Source organism: Gadus morhua, chromosome 17, assembly GCF_902167405.1.
Source record: "Gadus morhua chromosome 17, gadMor3.0, whole genome shotgun sequence".
NCBI lineage: Eukaryota > Metazoa > Chordata > Actinopteri > Gadiformes > Gadidae > Gadus > Gadus morhua.
In genome coordinates, this window is record NC_044064.1 from 10,720,379 (window position 1) to 10,744,140 (window position 23,762).

General features: G+C 41.7%; 1 protein-coding gene across 1 annotated transcript; it reads right to left on the reverse strand.

Moving 5' to 3' along the window:
• Positions 1-668: 668 nt before the first annotated feature.
• LOC115529941 (interferon-induced very large GTPase 1-like) lies at positions 669-18,465 on the reverse strand. Its single transcript, XM_030339087.1, has 6 exons — positions 18,367-18,465; positions 10,195-10,390; positions 8,591-8,731; positions 7,758-7,815; positions 7,350-7,636; positions 669-5,737 (listed from the first exon to the last, which is right to left on the reverse strand). The coding sequence occupies exons 1-6, from the start codon at positions 18,463-18,465 to the stop codon at positions 1,080-1,082; spliced, it is 5,439 nt and encodes a 1,812-aa protein (XP_030194947.1). The 3' UTR covers positions 669-1,079.
• Between the last annotated feature and the right edge of the window lie 5,297 nt (positions 18,466-23,762).

Consider the following 23,762-nt stretch of genomic DNA (forward strand, 5'->3'; position numbering starts at 1 on the left):
AGAATTATTCATGAGCCTGTTGTAAAGGTGTTAGACAGTGTGATAACGCTTCATGACATGTTATGGAAGTGTCCAAATTGTTTCACTTTACTTGAGGCAAACAGAATCATTCATGACAGTATAATAAAGGTCTCATGACAGTCAATGTCAAAACCTTCCGCATATGACAACTTAATTTAACCTTACATAAATCGAAATAGTTTCTTTACATTTGATTATTAAGCCTACTATGACATGTTTCTGACAGGTCATGTTATTAATGGTTAATGTCAAGTCGACATAACCAAGACATTGACAAGTTATTTTGTCTTTTTTAAGGTCAGGTTGTCATAACAAAGACATCAACAAGTTGTTTTGTCTCAGTTTATGTCAGGTTGTCATAACAAAGACATCTCATACAATGCCAATGTTGCATTAAACGTTTAAGTAAGCACATGCAAGATATATCGTCTACTTATTTCTGAATTACTTTGCATGAGAGATTATTGAACAAACTTGAACTAATTGAATAAAGAAATAAAAAAAAGACTGACCATTGAATGAAACAGGAATACAAAAAAATACACCATTTAAACTTAGGCAAAAATATTAACACAAATAATATATTTAAAGTATTGTACAATACCGATTTTTCCAGACAATAGTAAAGCAAAACAATTAAACAAAAATAGCCTTTATGCTTAGTTTATTACGTTAATGTCAAATGTCAAATAATCTAACAAAAATTCCAATCATCAGGCTCAAACTTTAAAAAGTTCCAATGGAACCTTACTTCAACAACGAACCACAAAATTAAAGAGGCAAGGTAATTTCAGAGCTGGGTTTGTAATCAACTGGTTTTAACTAAAAAACATTAGAATTAAAAGACACACATCCTTGTATCACTATTTATATCTCATCAGGTCAGCCTTTCTTGCCTCACATATGTAGTAGGATAACTTGTGCACCATAACATATCACATGATACAATAGTGGTGATTTTCACAACACTCCCATTAGATCAAATATATATTATTCAAAAGAGGCCGCTCTTCCTCATGGTCAGAGAAGAAATCTCACTCTGATCTCTTCGACAAATCCTATTTGATGCCAAATGCCTCTTTAAGGCTTTTATCAGCAGCTTCCTTGCTAATTGTTGTCCATTCAATGGGAACATCTGCAGGGTTTGCAGAATAAGATTCAGCAAAGTCCTTGTTGAACCTGACCATCACATATTTCCAGTAATCAGATGCTGTGTAGCTGTTATCTGCAGGAATCTCCCAATCCCTATACAATTCTTTGTATTCCTTGAAAGAATGCAACTCCCACTGAGTATCACTATTTCTGAATTGGCCATTACCAAAGATAGAGGATGTGCAAATAGAAGTACAAAGTTTCTTTGAGTCCTGACATCTGTATCTTCCAAGCCCCTCTGGCCTATGTATTTCAACATGATGAGCCTTGTGAGACTCTGCCCCTGCCTCACATGGTGCTTTGCAGAATGGGCACTGTTTACCACATCCAACCAACTTCTCTGTAAGGGTGTCTAGCGGCCTTGACCCGAGTCCGTCTAGTTTATCTTTTAAATCAGTACCTTCTGGTTTTTTCTGCAGAGCTTGCTCCATTTCCGTCACAGATTGTTTGAGAAAGTCTGCAAACTTTTCTGCTGTGGCTTCTTTCAAAAGTGCCATGCAAGCGCTGAGAGCATCCTGGGAAATAACCAATTTATCACCAAGTTCCCTGCACATATCTTGAACAAACTCTTTTTGGGTTGATTGTTTGTTCACTATGGCCTTTTGAATAGCATTGACAATACATTCGATACATTTTTTTAGATATTTATCCTCTAACTCCAAAAGTTTAGGCCCATCTAAAAAGGTTTTCTCAATTTGCTCCTGAATCCATTCCCTTATGAATTTCTCATATGAACTGGTGTACTCTTCGAAGTGGCAGAACTTGTCTTTTGAAAGCAAGTCTTTTAAGACAGAATATTGGAAAAACATGCGCGAGCTGAAAGTCACTGAATCATTGCCTGACACCATTTCATCAACAACATCTGGAACCATGTGAACTCTAATGTAGGTCTTCACTGCAGGCTGGAGGCAACAAATAGCAAATTCCTCAGCTTTCTTCTTATCCTGCTCCCTTGCGTAATACAGGTCTTTAAAATCCTCAAAAAACCTTTCTTTGTCTCGATTGACACAATCGATAGGGTCATTTTCTGTTATGAAACGATGGTGCATTTCTTCAAAGATACTGGCTGCATAACCACAAATGTGTAATTTTAAACTCACTACATATTGGGTTTCTGTTCCTTGATCTAGTTTCGCATCAATGATCTGCAAAATCTCCTGAATGTAATTTTCATGGTAATCTGTTTCCCCCAGCCTTTTATTAGATACAATTCTTTTGCAATATGCTATTATTTCGTCAGCCTTTGCTTGTAACTCTGCTTCATAATTAGGACAGAATTGAGTAAATTTTATTGCCTTTTTCAACATGCCGCATTTTACTTTGAAATCCCCATTCCCATGTTCTTTAAGTATTACGTTAACTATCTGATTGGCATGACTACCCATTGAGGCTACATTATTTCTCAGTTGAAAATGAACGTTACTATAGATATCGGTTTTGGGCATTACTTTGTCAACTAGAGGTTTTGTAGCTTTCTCCCACACCTGGTCAAAATCCTTTCTCAGCTCGTCATCCGATTGCTTGTTTTTACTTTTACGGCCTTCCTCTAGCAATCTAAGCACTTCTCCCTCCAAACGTTTTGTGGTGTTGTTCTTGACTTCCTCAACTTTTGCCATTCCCTCTTTATTTTCAGCCGCTAAATTTACCTCCGATTTAAACAACCTTTCCAATTGGTTTCTTAGGACTTTTGCACTTTGTTTAAAGTCTTCTCTGTATCTCTCAACTAGATGGACATGACTTTCTGTTTCGAAATATAGTTCTAGATTGTCAATAAGTTTTTCTTCCCATTTCATTAGCTCTGAGCAGGCTTCAGTAGTCAATTCCATGACAAGTTCTCTGATATCGGATACCTTAGATTTGCCAGCAGATGTTCCAAAATTTGAAATCTGGGTTTTTGCACTTATTTCCAATGAGTAAATGTGCCTTTTGAATTCCCATTCCCACTTGTTGAATTCTGTGCATATTTTCATGTAAGCATCAGCCACCAAGCTATTTCTAAAGCTGAATATGAAATTTTCATGTTTTATGGCATTCCATAGGCTTGCTGTCCAATCCAGAAATTGATCCATGTTGTAAGCAGATGACTTGCAATCTTTCAACATTTGGATAATGTTTGTTTTCTGTTCATAAACTGCTTCACTGTAACCTAAATTTACTGGGGCCATTGGTGGGTTTCCATGCCATAGTCCAGGAATGTACCCGTTTCCAGTGTCTGGATCATATTCCATTACTTCCTTGAAGCTTTTGTATTCCTCTTTTTTCTCAACTTTGGCAGCTGCCTGTGTCATCTCATCCAACTGTTGTAACAGCACAGTTCTGTCCCTTAAGTTATTGTCATGGGCTGACACATCCGATACGTTCTGATGAACAAACAGACATTTTGGTTTTTTGCCGACTTCTTTCATCCTGAGAAAGGCATGTACTACAATTTGTAGGATGTCTTTCATGTCTGTCATGTTCTCCATTGCAATATTTAATATTGTGATGTCACTTAACCCCACAACAATAGTTGCAAGCTCATTGTCATGCTCATAGCTATCTTCTAATTGTGCTAGCTCTAGCGATTTCAGGCCTTCGGTGTCAATGATGATCAAAAAATCACAGTTCATTTCTTTGGAGTACTCTTTGTTCACTCTGATGAGCAACATGAAAGCCCCTCTGGTGCATCGGCCACTGCTGACTGCAAACTGTACTCCAAACATGGTGTTCAGAAGAGTGGACTTTCCTGTGCTCTGAATACCAAGAACTGTGACAACCCTTATCTTGCTGTCTGGATCTACCATTCTTGTCAGCTCAGAAAATACATCCTTCACCCATGCCAAAGGAATGCCTGATGCTTCTCCATCCACAAGCTCCAGTGGAAATCCATCAATGAGTAATTGGGCACACAACTTGGGCAAATGCATGAATTGTTTACGAACTGAATCTGATTCAGGAAGGGAGACTGTAGATTCATATATTTGACCCATTTCTCGAAAGTAGTTTTCAATACCTAAAGCACTTTTTGAAAGTTGCTGATCAATGACTTTAAGTTCTTCTTTGCTTGAATCCTTACTTTTCTGTTTATACTCTGCTCTGAGGTTTGATAAATGTTCTCTGGACAAGTTGTCAATTTTAATTTGCATCCATTTAAAAAAATAAGCCTGTTCAACAGCTGGACATGAGATTGCTTTCATGAAGCTGATCATATCATTTGAAATGTCCAAATCCCTCTGCTGTTCCCGGAGTTTTGCTTTCTGTTGGCGTAGGCCACATTTGTATTTTTCTATGTCTTTATCCCCAGCTCTTCGAAGCCGACATTCCTCCTTCTCTAAATGGTTCAATTCTTTCCATATTGAGCCCTGCCGAGGAAGTTCTTTCTCTTTGTACTGTGCAGTGTCTTTTATTTTTGAGGTGATAGCTTCTGCATTTTTCTCAGCGTTCTGACAGTCTGAGGCGTGCTCATCAACTATTATTCCAAGCTTAATAGCATCGTCAGCCATTTGCTCTATGCTCTTTTTTTTATCTGGGTTTTTAATAACATTTCTTACAATATTTTGTAGGGTTTTTGCAAAGTTGGCATCGTTGACTTCCTTCCTCTTACAAACGATGTTGGTCTGTGGCAAACTTAATTCTTCCAGTACCTTTTTGCACCTTTCGGAGTTGAAATTCTTGCTATCCACATTGACTATCAAGAAAATCTCTGTTTCGTCTGGTTTTTTGAGTAGTTCATATTGCTTGTCAAAATTGTCAAGAAACACAAAAACTGCAGCAGACGTTTTGCATAAAAACAAAAATTGCAATTCACAGAGAGCAATGTCTCCTCTGAGATTAGCTACAGCTACTGGTTCATTGAAGATATCAATGTTTTTGTTACCACAGGGAAGATACCAACTAGTTTCCACCAGTCCATCTGCGATTTCCCTTGGAACATTCCCACATTCCATGTTATGGTGAAAAAAAGTGTTGTGGTACTGTTGGGGATTGCTCAATAGTGTATTCAGAATCTCTGACTTTGATAAAGAACTTTCACCAAGTCTCACAAAGGACACCATTGGAAGTTCAGCGACAACAATTGATTTTTCAATAAAGCTTTTGGTGTCCGAGAGTGCCTGAGGTCTGTACTTCTTAACAATGCCTCTCAAAGCCCAAAGCATGAGCGTGTGCTTCTGTGTGCCACAATCAGGAAGCAGTAGAGGCAACCCAAACTGACACATGGACATTTTGACAGCCATTTCCTGCTGAAGGAGGCCATTTGAGCACAGAAAGAGAGCAGTGATTATGTCTAATGGGTTCAGTTCTTCACCTGACTTTTTAGGGTCCAACATGGTGTAAAAATCAAAACCAACATTGCCACGAGCAAGATCCTGCTCTGACTCACTGCCTGCAGAGCATTTCACATTTCTAGCAGTCGAATTTACCATCATTAGCTTTTTGAGAAAGCACCAAGGGAGATCTGAAAGACATTTAGCCGCTTCATCTTTGACGGCCTTCGTGTCAATCTGTAGGACACTGCTTAGTGAGAGCTTCTCCTTGTAGTGCTCTTTTAAGCCAAGCTTTTTTAGAAAACCATCCAGTTCAGTTTCTGTGGATATAATAGGTCTAACGATTATAACTAGAACGATCGTCGGTTCACTTCACATTTCTAAAACTAAGTGAACATCTTAAAACATTTGCATGTTATTTTTGTGGACTTTGTGAGGGCATCATGTCATCAATATCATGTTCGTCATTCCAGGTAATTTTATGTGGTTTATTTTTGTTTATTTATTATTATGAATGTTGTTTATTGAGGCGCCCGGTAATAGTACTAGTGTGTGTAGCTATCTTATATTGCCAGTAACTAGGAATATAATAGTAGCTTAAAGTAGAGGGGAGAGTCTGATAACAATAGCCAAAAAGGTTAGTATGACATTTTTATGAAAAGGTTTTGGTAGTTTATCAGAATAACTCACCTGGGTGGGCTGATATCAAGGCAGGCTGGCTGAGTCCTCCGCTTTTCAGCTGTGTTTTAATTTGGAAGTCATACTTGAGCCCTGGCTTCAAATCGCAGAATGTCACACTGTCTGATTCTGTTGTCTGCTCTCCGTGTGTCTCTGAATCACAGGAACAGGTCACAACATAATCCTCCAACTCACAAGTAGGTGTTTCCCATGTAAGAGACACTTTACTGCAGCTGACATGGGAAACTTGGACATTTCCTGGAGGACTGTTCTCTGTAAAAAATGAAAAACAAACAAGCATATTCATGTAGCATGCTACCTTCTGGTTGCATCAGCGTTTGACTTTAAGAGGGGGTTGCATCTCATGTTATGAAGCATGTTTACCATTGCAGACCGATGCAGATCCTGATTTGTATGTTTTAAGTCAGTAATCCTAATGACACTAAATGTGTAATGAGTCCCAGGCAAAAGGTCCCAGATGTCTACTTTAGTTTGTGACTTGATTTTGCAAAAGTAGACAAGATGATAATGAGATACGACTTGCTGTTAGGCCAGAGCCCAGCCAAGAGTAATGATGTTAGTGTCAGCATGATGAACCTCTATTAAGCCAGAAGTAATTTCATATGGTTTATTTATGTTTATTTACTGTATGAATGTTGTTTATTAAGGCACCTAGTAATTGTGTGAGTGTGTGTAGCTATCTTTAATTGCCAGTAGATAGAAATAGAGTTAGAGTTGTTTCAATATCTTTTTTTTCTTCCGATACCAATTCTGATTCCTGATTATCTGCCAATATCGAGTATAAACCTATACTGCATCTAGCATTGTAATTACTATTAGCACTTGTTCTTATTGAAGGGTTCTTTTTCGCTGACAGCACTGTATAGTCGGTTCCCCTTCTGTCGACAAAATTTACTTTCAGAACTACATTCTTTATATGTATAATTGTAATAATTAATTTATAATCTTGTAGTTAAGCGTCCATCCTTTTTCCGACTTTGCAGCTCGAACCCACGTAGGTCGGAGATGACGCGTTTCCCTTTCCGACTTTCCACCTCCAACTTACGTACTATTATGAATGTTGTTTATTAAGGCCCCCGGTAATAGTTCTAGTGTGTGTAGCTATCTTAGATTGCTAGTAAAATGGAATATAAAAGGAGCTCAAAGTAGAGGGGAGAGTCTGATAACAATAACCAAAAAGGGTAGTATGAAATTTGCATGAAAAGGTTTTGGTAGTTTATCAGAATAACTCACCTGTGTGGGCAGATGTCCAGGCAGGCTGGCTGAGTCCTCCGCTTTTCAGCTGGGTTTTAATTTGGAAGTCATACTTGAGCCCTGGCTTCAGATCGGAGAATGTCACAGTGTCTGAATCTGTTGTCTGCTCTCTGTGTCTCTCTGAATCACAGTAACAGGTCACAACATAGCCCTCCACCTCACCAGCAGGTGGTTCCCATGAAAGAGACACCGTACTACTGCTGACATGGGAAACTTGGACGTTTCCTCGAGGAATGGCCTCTGTAAAAGATGAAAAACAGACAAGCCTATTCATGTAGCATGCTACCTTCTGGTTGTATCAGTGTTTAACTTTAGGATGGGGATTGATCTCATGTTATGAAGTTTATCAGTGCAGTCCGATGCAGATCCTGATTTGTATCTTTTAACTCAGCAATCCTAATGACACTAAAAGTGTATTGCGTCCCAGGCAAAAGGTCCCAGATGTCTACTTTAGTTTGTGACTTGATTTTTCAAGAGTAGACAAGATGATAATGAGATACGACTTGCTGTTAGGTCAGAGCCCAGCCAAGAGTAATGATGTTAGTGCCGGCATAATGAACCTCTATTGAGCCAAGTAATTTTATACGGTTTATTTCTGTTTATTTTCTGTATGAATGATTTTTATCAAGGCACCTAGTAATTGTGCGAGTGAGTTTAGCTATCTTTAATTGCCAGTAGATAGGAATAGAATTAGAGTTGTTTCAATAAGAAAAAAAAATCTTCCCGATACCAATGCTGATTCCTGAACTTCATTATCGGCCAATATCGAGTATAAACCGATACAGCATCTAGCATTATTACTACTATTAGCACTTTTTCTTATTGTAGGGTTATTTTACGTTGACAGCAATGCATTGTCGGTTGACATGCTCTCGACAAAATTTATATTCAGAATTAGATGATTTACATTCATAATCTATGAGCATAATAATTCATTTATAATCTTGTAGTTAAGCGTCCATCCTTTTTCCGACTCGGTTGCTCGAACGCACGTAGATCGGAGATGACGCGTTTCCCTTTCTGACTTTCCACCTCCAACTTACGTACTATTATGAATGTTGTTTATTAAGGCCCCCGGTAATAGTACTAGTGGGTGTAGCTATCTTACATTGCAAGTAAAACTGAATATAACAGGAGCTCAAAGTAGAGGGGAGAGTCTGATAACAATAGCCAAAAAGGGTAGTATATAAAGGTTTTAGTAGCTTATCAGAATAACTCACCTGTGTGGGCAGATGTCCAGGCAGGCTGGCTGAGTCCTCCGCTTTTCAGCTGGGTTTTAATTTGGAAGTCATACTTGAGCCCTGGCTTCAGATCGGAGAATGTCACACTGTCTGAATCTGTTGTCTGCTCTCCGTGTGTCTCTGAATCATATAAACAGGTCACAACATAACCCTCCACCTCACCAGCAGGTGGTTCCCATGTTAGAGACACTGTACAACTGCTGACATGGGAAACTTGGTCATTTCCTCGAGGAATGGCCTCTGTAAAAGATGAAAAACAAACAAGCATATTCATGTAGCATGCTATCTTCTGGTTGTATCAGTGTTTACTTTAAGGGGGGGATTGATCTCATGTTATGAAGCATGTTTACCAATGCAGACCGATGCAGATCCTGATTTGTATCTTTTAAGTCAGCAATCCTAATGACACTAAAAGTGTATTGCATCCCAGGCAAAAGGTCCCAGATGTCTACTTTAGTTTGGAACTATTAAATGTAATTGACATTTAACAGTTTAGTTTAACTATTATTTTTGAGCCTTACTTTAAGCCTCGGTAGAATATTTAGAACAAACAAACGTTCATGTAGCATGCTATCTTCTGGTTGTATCAGTGTTTAATTTTAAGAGGGGGATTGATCTCATGTTATGAAGCATGTTTACTCGTGCTGCAGAATGACAGGCCTATAGATGCTTCTTTGCTATGTTTTCTATTATCACTCCTTATGATACTAAAGGTTTACTCTGTCGATGGAAGGAGCAGGTGTTATCAGTAAAACAAAACGTATAAGTAAGCTTGTGTCTATATACTTGACAGAATCATATTATGTCCTTTAACCTTACCGCTAAGAAGATCATTGGGTTGATGTTCTCTACTGGAATGTCCTGATGCCTCAGAAAGTGAATCAGAAGCATCGGGGTGGTCCTTCAGTTTAAACAAGAGCGAACAAAAATAATCCATTCAGTACAATAACTTTGTGTGGCATACATTAAAAAATGACTGACTCTGACTCTACCTTTCAGGGCCAGGCACATATTGTTGTATTGCAAATATCTATCATATCGAAAAATGCTTCCTGAGTCTTACTTTTTTTTTTATCTCAGAGGTGTTTGAGTGTTTGTATAAAATGAATAACACTGAATATATCAGTGATCAATCACACAAATTGAAAAAAACGGCCTTCTGAATAAACCGGTGGGTAAATGTTGTGTGTTAAGACATAGTTTGTATGGAAGGCCATTAGTGCAAATAAAGTCGTACAAACTTTAGACACCCACAGATGCCCACATCAGTAATTGATGCGTAACGTGCTCCCTTGCATTGTTGTTTGACTTCATTAACAGAACCTCATCATGAATATGTAAGATATATCATTGGCAACAACCAGACAATGCACGTTAACTTTTCAATTTTCCCAATATTACATTTAAATGTGGTCATGTTAAAGGTTGTATCAGCGATGCTAGGCCAAAACACAATTGCCGCCCCATAAGCAGGCAATAAAAAAAAAACGTGTCTCTGTAGGCGGCAGCTTATGCTCCGAGATTATACACAAAAACAGATGGTACCACCAACCACTCAAAACCAAAATAAATAGTATTCCAACCATAACCGACAAGGGGTGGTGTGGCATCCCGCCCCTGAAGCCTCGGCCTGAAGGGGCCCGAGGGACCGTGAAGGACGGGGTATACCGCCGCCACCCACCAGCCGGCGACGGAGAGCACCTGGACCGTCCCCCCAATCAGCGGGATGGGGGACACCTGGCGGCTGGAAGGAGGAAGGCCTGGAGCCAGCATAAGAGGCTACAGACCAGGAGCACGAGGAAGGCAGAGACACGCATTGACTGCAGAGGCTTGAGGCTCACTGAGACCCAAGCGCACCCTTGTCCTGTCTGTGATCATTGAAATAAACGCCGAAGTCGGCTTAAACTAACCGTTGCCACGTGTGGTATCTATGAATCCCGGCACATTCTCCAAGCCGGTTACCACAGTGGGTGTTGCAGGGTTTTGCGCTGTGTTCATGATAGTTTTGACTGGATGCACGAAGCACAGAAGGGCGGGGCGAGCTGGCTTCGTTTGTTTGGGATCTCGCTTCAAATACACAGAAGTGATGTCACCCAACATCGCTGATACAACCTTTAACGTGACATTCCTAAGACATAATTTGCCCTAATGGCCTTCCATACCATTATGCCTTGTTAAGGTGTATTTTCCCCGTCAAGTTAGTTGTGACCATAGAAATATTGATTTGGGGCAAAAATAAATCTCAAATGGAAAGAAAGACAAAGGTACAAGACTGTGTGCAGTATTTTGTAAACAAGTGAAGGAACTAACCATAAACCATTGCAAACTTTTTCCGACCGGTTCCAACCCAATAGTTTAGCCGTTTCTTGCATATTATACCCTTTGTCATTATTGTAGTGTTAATATTGTTGATAAAAGTTTTTTCACATAGTGTGTGTGTGTTTCATAAAGTGTATTTATGACACGGCTCTTCTCAATGCTGTGGAACGCTCCATTCACCTGCATGGGCCTTCCCGACTTCTGGCAGTGGATTATTTTTCGTTATTACTGTGCGTTCACACCAAACGACGGGGCGACAAGATCCCATACAAAGTGAACGTAGAGACCTGTATCGGGCAAATTTTTCACGAGAGAAAACCGGCGACAAGTTTTGATTTGTCGCGCAACACTTTCGCCGTGCACAGGGGAGCATGTTCACGAGGATTTGTGGCGCCACAAATTCGTTTGAGTTGAAATATTTCAACTTTGACGCAAATTTCGCGTGATGGCAGCCAATCAGCGTTGAACAGCGTGGCCACTGAGTGACATGTGTAACCTAACAGCCAATCAGTGTTCAACCGTCAAACTCAGTGCAGTACAGTCCGGGGTGAACTGCAGCATGGAGGAGAATGTGATTGTTGCCGTTTGGGACTCCCGGAGCTCTATATATAATAGTATATAATATAATATAATTGTATGCATAATTTCACGGCCAAAAGCTCTGTGCGCCTCCGGATGGCCGTGGCGCGGGGAGCTCTCATAGGGATTAGGCTTCTCAGGGTTTGTTTACCGGCGTTGCTATGGTTTCCGGTCTTGTGTGTTACAACGGTTTATTAGGTAGGCCTATCTAATAAATCTCTGTCGAATCCATACTTCATTCACTCCCTCTTCTGTGGTCATTACAATATTATGAATAGACTGCGTCGGGTCCTCCGACGTCTCTCCCTCTTCCACAAAAGTTAAAGACATGCAATGGTGGTCATCTTGTTGTGGCGCGACAAATTCGACAAACCTTGCACAGCGACAGATTATGATTCGTGATGCGACAAATCTTCGGCGACAACGCTAACGGGCGACACATGTCACGTTTTGAGTGAACGCACAGTTACACGGGTCTTCTTAATGCCGTGGAACGCTCCGTTCACTTGCATGGGCCCTTCACAACCTCCGGCGGGGAATTATATTTGATAATTCACTGTTGCTAGGTATAATTGACCGCTGTCAAGGAGAACAAAGGATTTTTGCCTCTAATGACATCTTTGGTATCACTCCGCAAGAAGTCCGGTAACTTGTCAACCCAAGCGTCTTCGGTTGCTAAGCGACGTCAACGTTTTTGGGGGACTATTTCTCTGCTGATCAACACAACGAATGCTGGTAACAAATAAATTGTGAAAAGACACACCATGTGAAGTTATTTTAGAAAATAAGCCCCTGCAAGGCGAAGCAAGACAACTCTGCTCGTGTCGGAGTCCTGTTCGCCCTGTCAGGGCTTATTTTCCTGATAATGACTGGCGTTCTATACATTATCCCTTACATAATTGACTGTTGCTAAGCATATAATGACCGCTGTCAAGGAAAGTTAATTTTTTGCCTTTTGCTTTTGGTATCACTCCGCAAGTAGTCCGGTAACTTATCAACCCCAGCGTATTCGGTTGCTAAGCAACGTCAACGTCTTTGGCGGACTATTTCTCTGCTGATCAACACTACGAATGGTAATTGTAAAAAGACACATCCTGGGAAGTTATTTTTTCGTTTTGGCAAGTAGCCGTGTAATAAGCAGTATAATGTATCGAACGTCGCCAGTCATTATCGAAAATAAGCCCCTTCAGGGCGAAGCAAGACACCTCCGCTTATTGTTGACATGGTACATTCCTTCGTTCCTGACTGCAATTACCGCCCGCGCGTCCATCAATGCTGGTTCTACTGGTTCCCAACCAGTGTTGCTGCTAATGGCGCGTTCACATCGCTGGGAATTATGGGGAAAACTTTTTCGTGACGTCGGAAAGTTCTCGTGAATGACCCCTCATGACGCTCTGATGATTCTTTTCTTACTTCCTTCGTATCTTCAACTGGGGCCAGATTTTGTTGTTGGTGACGTATTGTTTACTAGTTATGCGAATGAACATGGCCGGTCTTTTTTTTTTTACAATCTACAGTAGTAGGCCCTAGCTCTATTGATTTCAATATAAATACCTAAAGATACAGTATTACTATTATAAAATGTATTGCACCATGAGCCATAACTGCAACCATTATATTGTACTTTTGTTAGCCTTAAGCCTAGCTCAGTCATTATGCCAAACACATCACCTCCTGCTGTGTACTGAGCGCATTGAACACAATTTATTTTGGTGAAACTAATGCAAAAGTAATGTAAAAGTTGTGTAATGCCTTACAATTCAAAGACAGTAATACTGTAATGTAACTAATTACTTTGAAATGGCAGTAACAAGTAATAAATAATGCATTACACTTTTGAAGTAACTTGCCCAACACTGATTGCTACTAAAATATCTATTTGGCACACGTTAATGGTTTTTTTTCACTGACACCAGAGTGTCGCTGGTAAGGGTCAGGGTTAGGGTCGTGTGTTAGGGTTAGGGCCGTGTGCGATGGTTAGGGTTAGGGCTAGGGTCGTGTGTGAGGGTTATGCAATCAACTTATATTTAATCAATGAAGAAAAAACTATTAACTTGTGCCAAATAGATATTTTAGTAACAATTAACAAATATTAACCAAGGGTTAGGTAATGACTAGTTTGCTATTTATTATGGCACCTTATTAAAAAGTGTTACCCATATTTCTTGCCATGTCTACACTTTACTATTGAGTGACATTGTAATCGTCTGTTGGCATCGACTTTGCTCAGTTCATGATCACCAACAAACACAGAACCTATGTTCCACGCCCAGCAGATGTGGCGGTAATCCTGTTGGTGTGATATTTTAGTAACAATTAACAAATATTAACAAAGGGTTAGGTAATGACTGGTGGATGATTATATTCGGAACGCAGTGCACATGAACGGTCGCTGTCGGGAACACGCGTAAGCGTGAGCGTCATCACTGACGAGGCGTCTAGTTATTACCAGACAAATGAACGCGCCTTAAGACACGGTGGATGATTTAATAGAGCGTAGCAGTGACCGGCCCCTTTTGAGGGTGTTCTGCCAATTCATGTTACCCATCATATTCTGCTACCTAGTGGTTATGCGCATCCCAAAATTCACAATCCTGCATGCGCATCCATTAATTTCTGCTGCCTTTTTGGCTGATGGGGAGTATTTTCTTTAAAACATGTTTTTCTCTGTGCAATTATCTTACAAATATGTGTTACATTGCGCCTTTTGACCTGTAAGCATGTAAATATCTGCATGTACACACTGGCTTTGCTACTGACTGTAGATATAAGATGATACATGTGTTATCTTTACGGGACTGGGAGCGGAGAAAGTTTTCGTCTGGGGTGGGGAGGGGGGCGACGAAGACATCTTGTCATGTTATAACAAGATATTGTGTTACATAAATTCTAAATACTTTTGTTTGTAAAGCTATGGAGGAAAGGTGGAAAGAATCACTTGACTTCCTGTCTCTGGGAACATTCCTGGATGGGTTTGATAAGTCCCAGAAATTAAACCTTAGGAGGTACCCTTCGAAATTCACGTTAAAGGGTGAGTATCTGAAATACATGCTTGTTTATATTGAAGATTTCCGGGATACAGTGTGTGGATAGACCAATTGCCTCTATCAAATAATGCTCCCACTGCAGAATAACGTTATTTTACGCAGCTAATCACCCTATGTACCCTGTAAGAACATGGGGAGCATCTTTTGATGCTTGTTTATAACGTCTTTATTGAGGATTTCAGGGGTACAGTATGTGGATGGATAAATTTACTTAGTTTACACAAAAAAATTGTTGTTGCCACAATTTAAAAGCTTAATGAAAACCATTGTTTCTATTGTTTCTGTGTGGTGTGCTCCTTTGCTGAAAATAAATGCAGATGAGAGCATGTTTGAAATGGTAAAGTATAACATGAAATATGTGCTTTGTAATATTAATTGACTCAAAAATGAGTTTGATATTACCATACAATGAATCTCATTCTAAATTGTAATGCCCTTTTAATTATTATTTTTTGGTAGGTGCAGTGTGAATTGTGCAGTCGGTGGGCACATTTTGAGTGTGCCCAATATGGCCATCATAATAAGGGTGAATATATCTGCAAGAAATGCCTCAAAATAAAATAAAGATTTGAGATCTTTGGTTGTATTTATGATTGGATCTTTTGAATAATTATTATCTATTGCAAACATAAACCCACACATACAGAATCCCATTCACAAATATATACAAGTTATAACAATACTTAGCTACACTTTTCTTGTTAGTTATTATTTAGTTTAATTGATTATTGATGTTTTAAGTGCTTTTTTTTGCATTACATACATTGCACATACTTTACCCATGAAATCTTCAATACATACGTTATAAAACAGCATCAACAGTGTAGGCTACATGGGGTGAGTTGTGGTGTAAAATAACGTGATTCTGCAGTGCAGCATTATTTGATAGAAGCAGAGGTCTATCAACATACTGTACCCCTGAAATCTTCAATAAAGACGTTATAAACCAGCATTAAAATATACTCCCCATATTCTTACAGTGTATAGGGTGAGGAGTGGTGTAATATAAAGTGATTCTGGAGTGGGAGCATTATTTGATAGAGGCGATTGATCTACAGAACAAATACGCTTGTGACGTATGCTAGCATTTCTGATAGGGTAGCATGATTTCATAGACTAAGGTATCGAGTCACACTATGGTAGCAAAATCTGACAAGGGAGCAGAAATTAGCAGAACAGGGGCTCTGGAAGTTAATTTCCCATTCATTTTCTCCATTGACGTTTCAGAAAATCATGAGATAAAGAGTTTAAAGATTAGAACAAAGCCAATTATCCCGTTCCACGACTTCTCCGGGCATGACTTTATTTTAATAAAAAAAAAAGAGAATTAAATGTTATCTTTTTACAATTGTAGCCTAATCTTAAGACGTTATTGCCAATGGTAAAAACAAGTACAAACATCCAGCAAACCTCTTCAATAGTGTTTTCATAACATCATTACGCTGGCACTACTAGCGCACGTGCGTATAAAACGAATTTGAAAAATAATAGTAGCTCGTCCTCGATAGAATAAACAAAGGAAAGGGATGTTGAATGATAAGCAATGGCAAAGATATGAGGCCCCCTCCAACTTGGAGATACTCCGGCCTGTAATTAGCTGTACATACTCGACTGTATAAGTTAGATGTGAATTAGTTGGTGGATCCTGTGTTTGTGCTATTATTACCTGACATTATTTGTTATATGAAGCAATGCCGCACACATTATTAATGTTGTTGATAACTGGTTTTAAGTCAATGTTTAATGTTTCTGTAATGATATGGGTCCCAACCATGCTATGCTAACCTTGCATGCTAACTTTAACTACCAGGATCAGTTTTAGAAGACAAAAAAAAGCCATGCTTGAGTAACGTGCTCACAGAGTTTATTAAATAAAGCCATCTGTTCATGAAGTTCAGTTTCTGCTTAATGTATTAACATTACAGTTTGAAGTGAGCAAGTATTTTACTTTTGTGTTTGTATGCCGTGAGCTCGCCCGTCACTCCTTGAGGTGACGTCTTTAGAACAGCGTTTCCCCCGCTCAAAAAATCCCAAATCAGATTTATTTGCGTCACATTAAAACTTGTCAGGATTCTTTTGAGTTTAACTAATTAGTCAATTGTTTCCTACCTATGTCTGTTTTCATAATATAGAATAGGTTGATCTTAATTGGCAGATTTTCTTACGTAGATAGGACAAGTTTGCAAAACATCTCAGTGGTGAAGATATGCTGTGATCCACTTGTATGGTACGCCCACCCGTACCAGTCGTAAGGTGTCAATCTCCAAGCTTTCTTGTGGTATTTCACGGAGGAACGCCCCCTTTTGGGCGGTCCCACTCGTGATTCTGAAAGTATACCGAGTTCAGTGACACCGGGATTCCACCGGACGCGTACGCGCCGCGAAACGGCTGCGCCGCGGAACGGCTGCGTCCTCTGCCCTGCGTCCATTCCTACCGGGCGCGTAACGGCAGCGTAGCACTGCCTTGCGAGCCAGCCGTATTCAAGCGAGATCACGAGATCACGCGATAATCCTAAACCTAATGTACTCCACCTTCCACTCCCAAAACTATTGCAATTAAATGCCACACTTTGTCCTTTCTGACATTTTCCTTGATGATTTGGTACATAAATGACTTCATGTTGCTGAACTTCGACAATGAGTCTCTCGTCGTCCATGTTGCCGACCCTCTGAGACCCTTTGATTGATTGACTGCTGACCTGGTGCCACCGGTCATGACGTAATAATGTTGATGTGAAGTAACATGAGCTGAGTATTGTGTTTTATTTTGAAAATTGACCGGATGCTCTATGGCTTTTACTTTTCACTTCCTGCCCGGCTCGACCTGCTCTGTCGAAATTGACGCGGTTTAGCAACGGCTCGCGGCAAAAATTGAATTGGACGGAAAGATAGCGCCGCGGCGCGGCACGCCGCTCCTGGGACGCTGCTGAAACTTCCACGGCGCGCCCGGTGGAAATGGTCTCTGTGAGAAGGTGAAATCCTCCCCCTTCTCACTGTCTCGCATTAGAGAAATTATTATTATTATTATTATATTGTGTGTGTATATATTATATTGGGCTGGTAAAGTTGGTCTTCCGTCCCGGTAGGGGGCAGTATGGTAAGGGAGCTTAGGATCAGGGTATGTAGCTTCAGGTAAAGAATGTTCCCCCCCAACTAATGGTTTGGCCCATACGGCCTTGATTGGCATTTCCCTATTTAAGGGCTGCCTCATTTGGTGTTTGGGGGCTGAAGGTGGTGCTGGTTTGACGTGAGGCCAGTACGAAAGACGTATGTTTTGGTTATGATATCCTATGTTATTTTATCTTAGTTTTTGTTTGCTGACCGATACAGTCATTTCCTTTGCTTTTAGAACGTTGCTCTATTTTTTGGTGAATGTTTTAATGAGAATAAAACTTCACTTTTCTTAGTCGATTGCCCTCATTTTTGCCCACACTCTCAACATCCAGTTGGCCGTATCCCAGATACGTGGGGCGACCACGCCGGTCCCTCACATTTGGTGGCAGTGGTGGGATTTTTTTTTCGACGCCATCTGAGAAACTGGAGAGACGAGGGGGAAGACGAGGACTCAGTGGACAGCGAGGACGAGGCCGAATCTGGCGACGAATGGAGCAGAGGCTGTCCCGAGGGGTTCTACTGGAGATGGAGGAAGACGGCCATGGTGAGGACCAGGCATGCGGCGGAGACCCGCCTGAGGGGTCGGACCTTACCGCAGTGCGTAGGCTCTTGGAGCGTGCGGCGTCCAAGCAGGCGTCCAAGCAAATGCAGCCGAACCAACTCGGGGAGGACGTCGAGGCAGACCGGAGGCCTTCACCTGCACCAGATCCAGCACCAGCTCCGGCATTGGCACATGCACCAGCACCTGCACCAGCAACTGCACCAGTAGCGCCCGTGACCTGGCGAGGGCGGCCATTCCCAAGCTGGAAGAGGAAGACGACATTTGAGCAGTACCTCATGACATTTGTGAGGTTAGCAACGGCTTATCGCTGGACAAGAGAGGATTGGGCCGTCTTTATAGTACCCTACCTCACCGGCAAAGCATGCAGCGCCTATGTGGCGATGAACATGGATCATGCCACTGACCCCCTTGGTGAAGCGGCCTTTACTGTGATTGTGTAACAGAGGCTGCTAAGGGGGAGACAGGGGTTGTGAACCCTTCGTTGTGGATCACCGCTCCTCACAGTGGCTGGGTAGCATGAAGGACTCAAATGCTTGCATCACCCGCTGGTTCTTGGCACTGCAGCCATTTCGTTTCACGGTGCAGTACCGATCGGGAAGGCAGAATACTGTGGCAGACTTTTTGTCTCGCCATCCTGTTGGCGAAACTCCAGAGGTGGTGGGAAATGTGAGAAGGTGAAATCCTCCCCCTTCTCACTGTCTCGCATTAGAGAAATTATTATTATTATTATTATATTGTGTGTGTATATATTATATTGGGCTGGTAAAGTTGGTCTTCCGTCCCGGTAGGGGGCAGTATGGTAAGGGAGCTTAGGATCAGGGTATGTAGCTTCAGGTAAAGAATGTTCCCCCCCAACTAATGGTTTGGCCCATACGGCCTTGATTGGTCCAATTGGCATTTCCCTATTTAAGGGCTGCCTCATTTGGTGTTTGGGGGCTGAAGGTGGTGCTGGTTTGACGTGAGGCCAGTACGAAAGACATATGTTTTGGTTATGATATCCTATGTTATGTTATCTTAGTTTTTGTTTGCTGACCGATGCAGTCATTTCCTGGTGAATGTTTTAATGAGAATAAAACTTCACTTTTCTTAGTCCTGAGTCCATTGCCCTCATTTTTGCCCACACTCTCAACATCCAGTTGGCCGTATCCCAGATACGTGGGGCGACCACGCCGGTCCCTCAAAGTCTCATTGATTAGAGTGGAAGCGATCAGCAGCGGTAACCGCGGCGCAGCCGTCCCGCGGCGCGTACGCCTCCGGTGGAATCAGGCCTTGAGGCTGACCATGTGACTCAACAACAAAAATAGCTGCGCCCGTAGAGGGCGCAGCTATTTTTGTACGACGTTCTTCATTTTAAGGTCGATTTTGAATGCTCTTATGCACTTGATTACATTGCTACTTTATTCCGGTCAACAATTTATGCATTGCACAGTGTTGCTGAGCGTGCAATACAATGTAAAGTCGTGTTTGTTTTCGAGCTGGTTTGCAAAAGAGGCTAATGTAGCTAACAATAACAAAGACTATCGAAACGAGAACGCTAGAAGTGCTGCAAGCCAGGAGATTACGTCACGTTCTCGCTAGAGCAGGTCGGACGTACCGGTGTACCATACAAACGGATCGCAGCATTAGTTTTACGATGGATATTCTACGGCTATTCAGTCCGGTTCCAGCTGCAGCTTTACTGAGGTTTGCCCACAACAAGAGCGGTTAGCTCACCTCCCAGAGCCTTGCGCTAAATCGCTGTAAACAGATTAGGGAGCGTCATTAAATTACTTCACATAAATATATGAATAGGCCTACTAAATAATTCAGTTTGCTTCAATGGTTTACATGTAATGTGACTCCAAACTAGTATCCAATTGTATTACTTAACTGAAAACATAAAACAAAACTCTTTGTATGGTATTTTAGTGCTTCCTCTATTTTATATCAAAGGTCCCATGACATGCTATTTTATGTATTCTTTAATATAGGTATTAGTGGGCAACTAACACAGTATTCAAAGACGTTCCCGAATTCAGCCGTGGTGCAGAGTTACAGCCACTCCGAGCCAGTCGCACATTGAGCTTCCCCCAAATGCGCTGTTTCGGTGGGCGTGTCAAGGAGGAGGGAGGGGGTGTGGCCCTGAGCAGCTTGCAGCAACGGTACCGTGCGCTCTGTTTACAGTGGATGTATCGCAATGGCGAGGCGCACACAGCCTTTAGCCGTGTTCTGTAAATATTCTAGAACACACGGGAGTCCTGGAGCTCTATATCTAAATATTATCATATAGCCTACACAGATATCTATATCATATAATATATATTATCACGGCCAAAAGCTGTGTGAGCCGATATTATGAATCTCAAACGACCGCGTTGGGTTCTCCGACGTTCCTGGTTCTTCAACGTCCACATCAATGTGAATACACACACTGTAACGCAAGTGTTTCTTGTCGGTTCTTTGACGTGTCTTGTATTTCCACAACGAGACTGTCGTGGGGGTTATCTGAGCCATGGTTGAGAAGGAATTGGGGGAAAGGAACTTTGGTTTGACTCACTGAAGTACATTAACTGCGACATGCCGCCGGTTGCCGCGAGGCACCATCGCCCGGCAGCGGGCAGCCGGCAGCAGGCAGCGTGCGGTTCAGTCGACTTCAGGTTGATGTGAAAGTGGAAGAACCAGAGACGTCGCAGAACCAGACAAAGTCGTTTGTGATTCATAATATCGTCTGGAGGCGCACACAATATGTTATATGATATAGATATCTATGTATTATATGATATTATTTAGATATAGAGCTCCAGGACTGTAACGCAAGTGTTGTACACTTCCTTGTTATTTGGATAACCGTTCTGCTGTTGGTGTGATGGCGCATAACACGTTGGACTCTCGTCTCTGGTATTTCTACAACGAGACTCGTATTGGGGGTTATCTCAGCCAAGGTTGAGAATGAATTGGGGGGAAGGAACTTTGGCTTTGACTCCCTCAAGAACATGAACCACGACATGGAGGAGAAAGGGATTGTTGGCGGCGAATGTCTCCCGCTTGAGCCCCGCTGAGGGACCACCGCCGGAGGCGGAGGTGCATAAGCGCTGCCCGGCAAAGATCCCTTTCTCCTCCTTGTCGTAGTTCATGTTCTTGAGGGCATTCTAGTGAGGCGGAGTTGCATCTCCTGTGCCCGGTTCGGGCGTTGGCTATGTACGTAAATCGCTCGGCCGCGTTCCGCTCCACACAACAGTTGTTTGTGTGTTATAGCGACGCTAGCAGGGGCCGCGCTCTCTCTAAGCAGCGGTTTTCTCGCTGGGTATGTGAGGGTGTTTGCTTAGCCTACTCTCGGCAGGGCTTGGCGCCACCGTTGGGCGTTAAAGCTCACTCCACACGGAGCGTGGCCGCTTCAACGGCTCTACTCAAGGGCGTTTCGGTGGAAGACATCTGCGCGGCTGCGTCATGGCCTTCCCCCGGCCCCTTTGTCCGTTTTTACATGTTAGACATGTCCAGGGGCTCACTCGGCAACTCTGTGCTGGAGTCCGGGACCCCTTTTATGGCTCAAAAATATAGACATGTTCTTTAAAGCGGCGTGGTTGGATTTCCTCTCGCCGGCTGGCGAGTTGGACTTGATTACCAGTCTTACTCTTCCACCTTTTTTCAAATGAAAAACAGGCTAGGGGGTTTTCTATTGGCTCGCCAATTGTCTGGTGGTTTTGTTTACCAGTGTGGCACTCCCGCCGTTTTCTTCAAATAAGAAACGGCCGAGAGAGTCCCATTATTGGAGAGCCGGATTCCGTAGCTCCGCCCCCGGTGGTAGCGGACCTAATGGAAACCGTGTTGCTCTGGTTTTTCTTTTCCTTTTCATGGGTTCCATGAAGCACGGATTAGAGCCGGAGTCTTTACAGACTCACTTTTTTCTCCCTTGATCATTGCCTTGCTTGATCTAGGAGGAATTAGTTTTGTATCAAGCTGTTGTGTTTTACACTTCCTTGGCTTTTTGAGTCTTAATGTGCTCTGGTGACTTAGGTCGTTTTGACTGGGGTCCAGCAGGAGTACATTGATCGGGCTCCGCTCGCAGCTTCACCTTAGCCCATAAGGCGAAGCCTAGACGGCGTAGCCTACATGAAATAGAACGATAGTTATGTTATTATAACTCTAGTTCTATGATTGTAGGCGTAGCCGTCTAGTTTCCCACCTGCTGTACCCTCCAAATGCTGAAAGAAAAGCGTGGAGGATGAGCGACGGTATACACCGCATTATATAGACACGATACCGTGGGAAATGTGGGCGGTGCCCACGCTGATAGGTGCATAGTTTGCACCTATCAGCGTACAATCATAGAACTAGAGTTATAATAACATAACTATCGTCTGTGTGGGTCCAGCCGTATCCGACTGCCCGTAAACAGACTGGGGAGGAGGACTGAGATTTTGGGTGGCCTCCAATTCAAGGTGATTTACCAGAACGCTGTTAGAATAACTGCTGCAAGTGTCCGGTGGAAGCCAGTGATCGATACAAGCTGCAGTGACCGGAGCACTGATTCAATTAGGCTCGGGGCCAACTTTTATCAAATGCGGTCCTAGGACCTCGGTTGGTTTTTCGAGACCTTATACGACGGGATGAATGAACAAAATAAAAATAAATGACACATGTTAGAACAAACGGGTATGGATAGTGAACCGCAGAGAAGCATCAGACCCTATATCAGAGACAACCACTTTCACTCAAACCCTCGTCCTGACGTGATTTCCGTATGACCTGGATGTCATTTGATATAGCCCTAATTCAGGCGACGAAAGGGCTGGATAAAATGCTAATTATATTTTCTCAACTCACTGACCGATTAACAAATTATATTATTTATATTTATTTATTTATTTATATATATATATATATTAGGGCTTTCAAGCGATTAAAATATTTAATCACGATTAATCACTTTAATGCCATAGTTAACTCACGATTAATCGTATTTTTTTTTTCTATGCTAAATATCCCTTGAATTCTTTGTCCCATTAATTTTTCTCATTTTAATGCTCTTATCAACATGGAGAAGTGCATCGGCTTGCCTTGTGCGAATGTTTTTTTTATTGATAACAACATTGGCATATACTGATCAAAACAGGACGGTACAAAAAAAAAGCCTATAATGCAATTTAACGATGAACATACAAAGATATGCCTTGAACATAGCAGTCAGGCAACTGCTTCTTTGTTTTGAGCCCATAAAATAAATAATAATTTGCGTTAATCGCGCGTTAAATAAATGAACGCCGTTAAAATTGGTTTGCGTTAACGCCGTTAATAACCCGTTTAACTGACAGCTCTAATATATATATATATATAGCTGTACAGTTTGGCTGGAAGATGACCTGCAACAGTTTGTTTCGAGAATATATAATTTAAATGTTAAAGTATTATATATATATATATATATATATATATATATATATATATATATATATCAGTGGCGGCTGGTGGTTTTTAAAGTGAGGGAGGAAGGACTGCGCGCTTGGTTGCCATTGGCCTGCTTGCACTGTTGGTGTATGGTGGCATAAGAATGT

What these genes read in the sequence shown, in the direction of transcription:
- LOC115529941 (XM_030339087.1), bottom strand. Translation starts at nt 18,465, where the DNA reads ATGGCCGCCCTCGCCAGGTCACGGGCGCTACTGGTGCAGTTGCTGGTG. An exon ending in TGGTGCTGGATCTGGTGCAG is followed by an intron (nt 10,391 to 18,366) that starts GTGAAGGCCTCC and finishes CCTGGTCTGTAG; the next exon opens with CCTCTTATGCTGGCTCCAGG. An exon ending in CTGGACATCTGCCCACACAG is followed by an intron (nt 5,738 to 7,349) that starts GTGAGTTATTCT and finishes TTATATCCACAG; the next exon opens with AAACTGAACTGGATGGTTTT.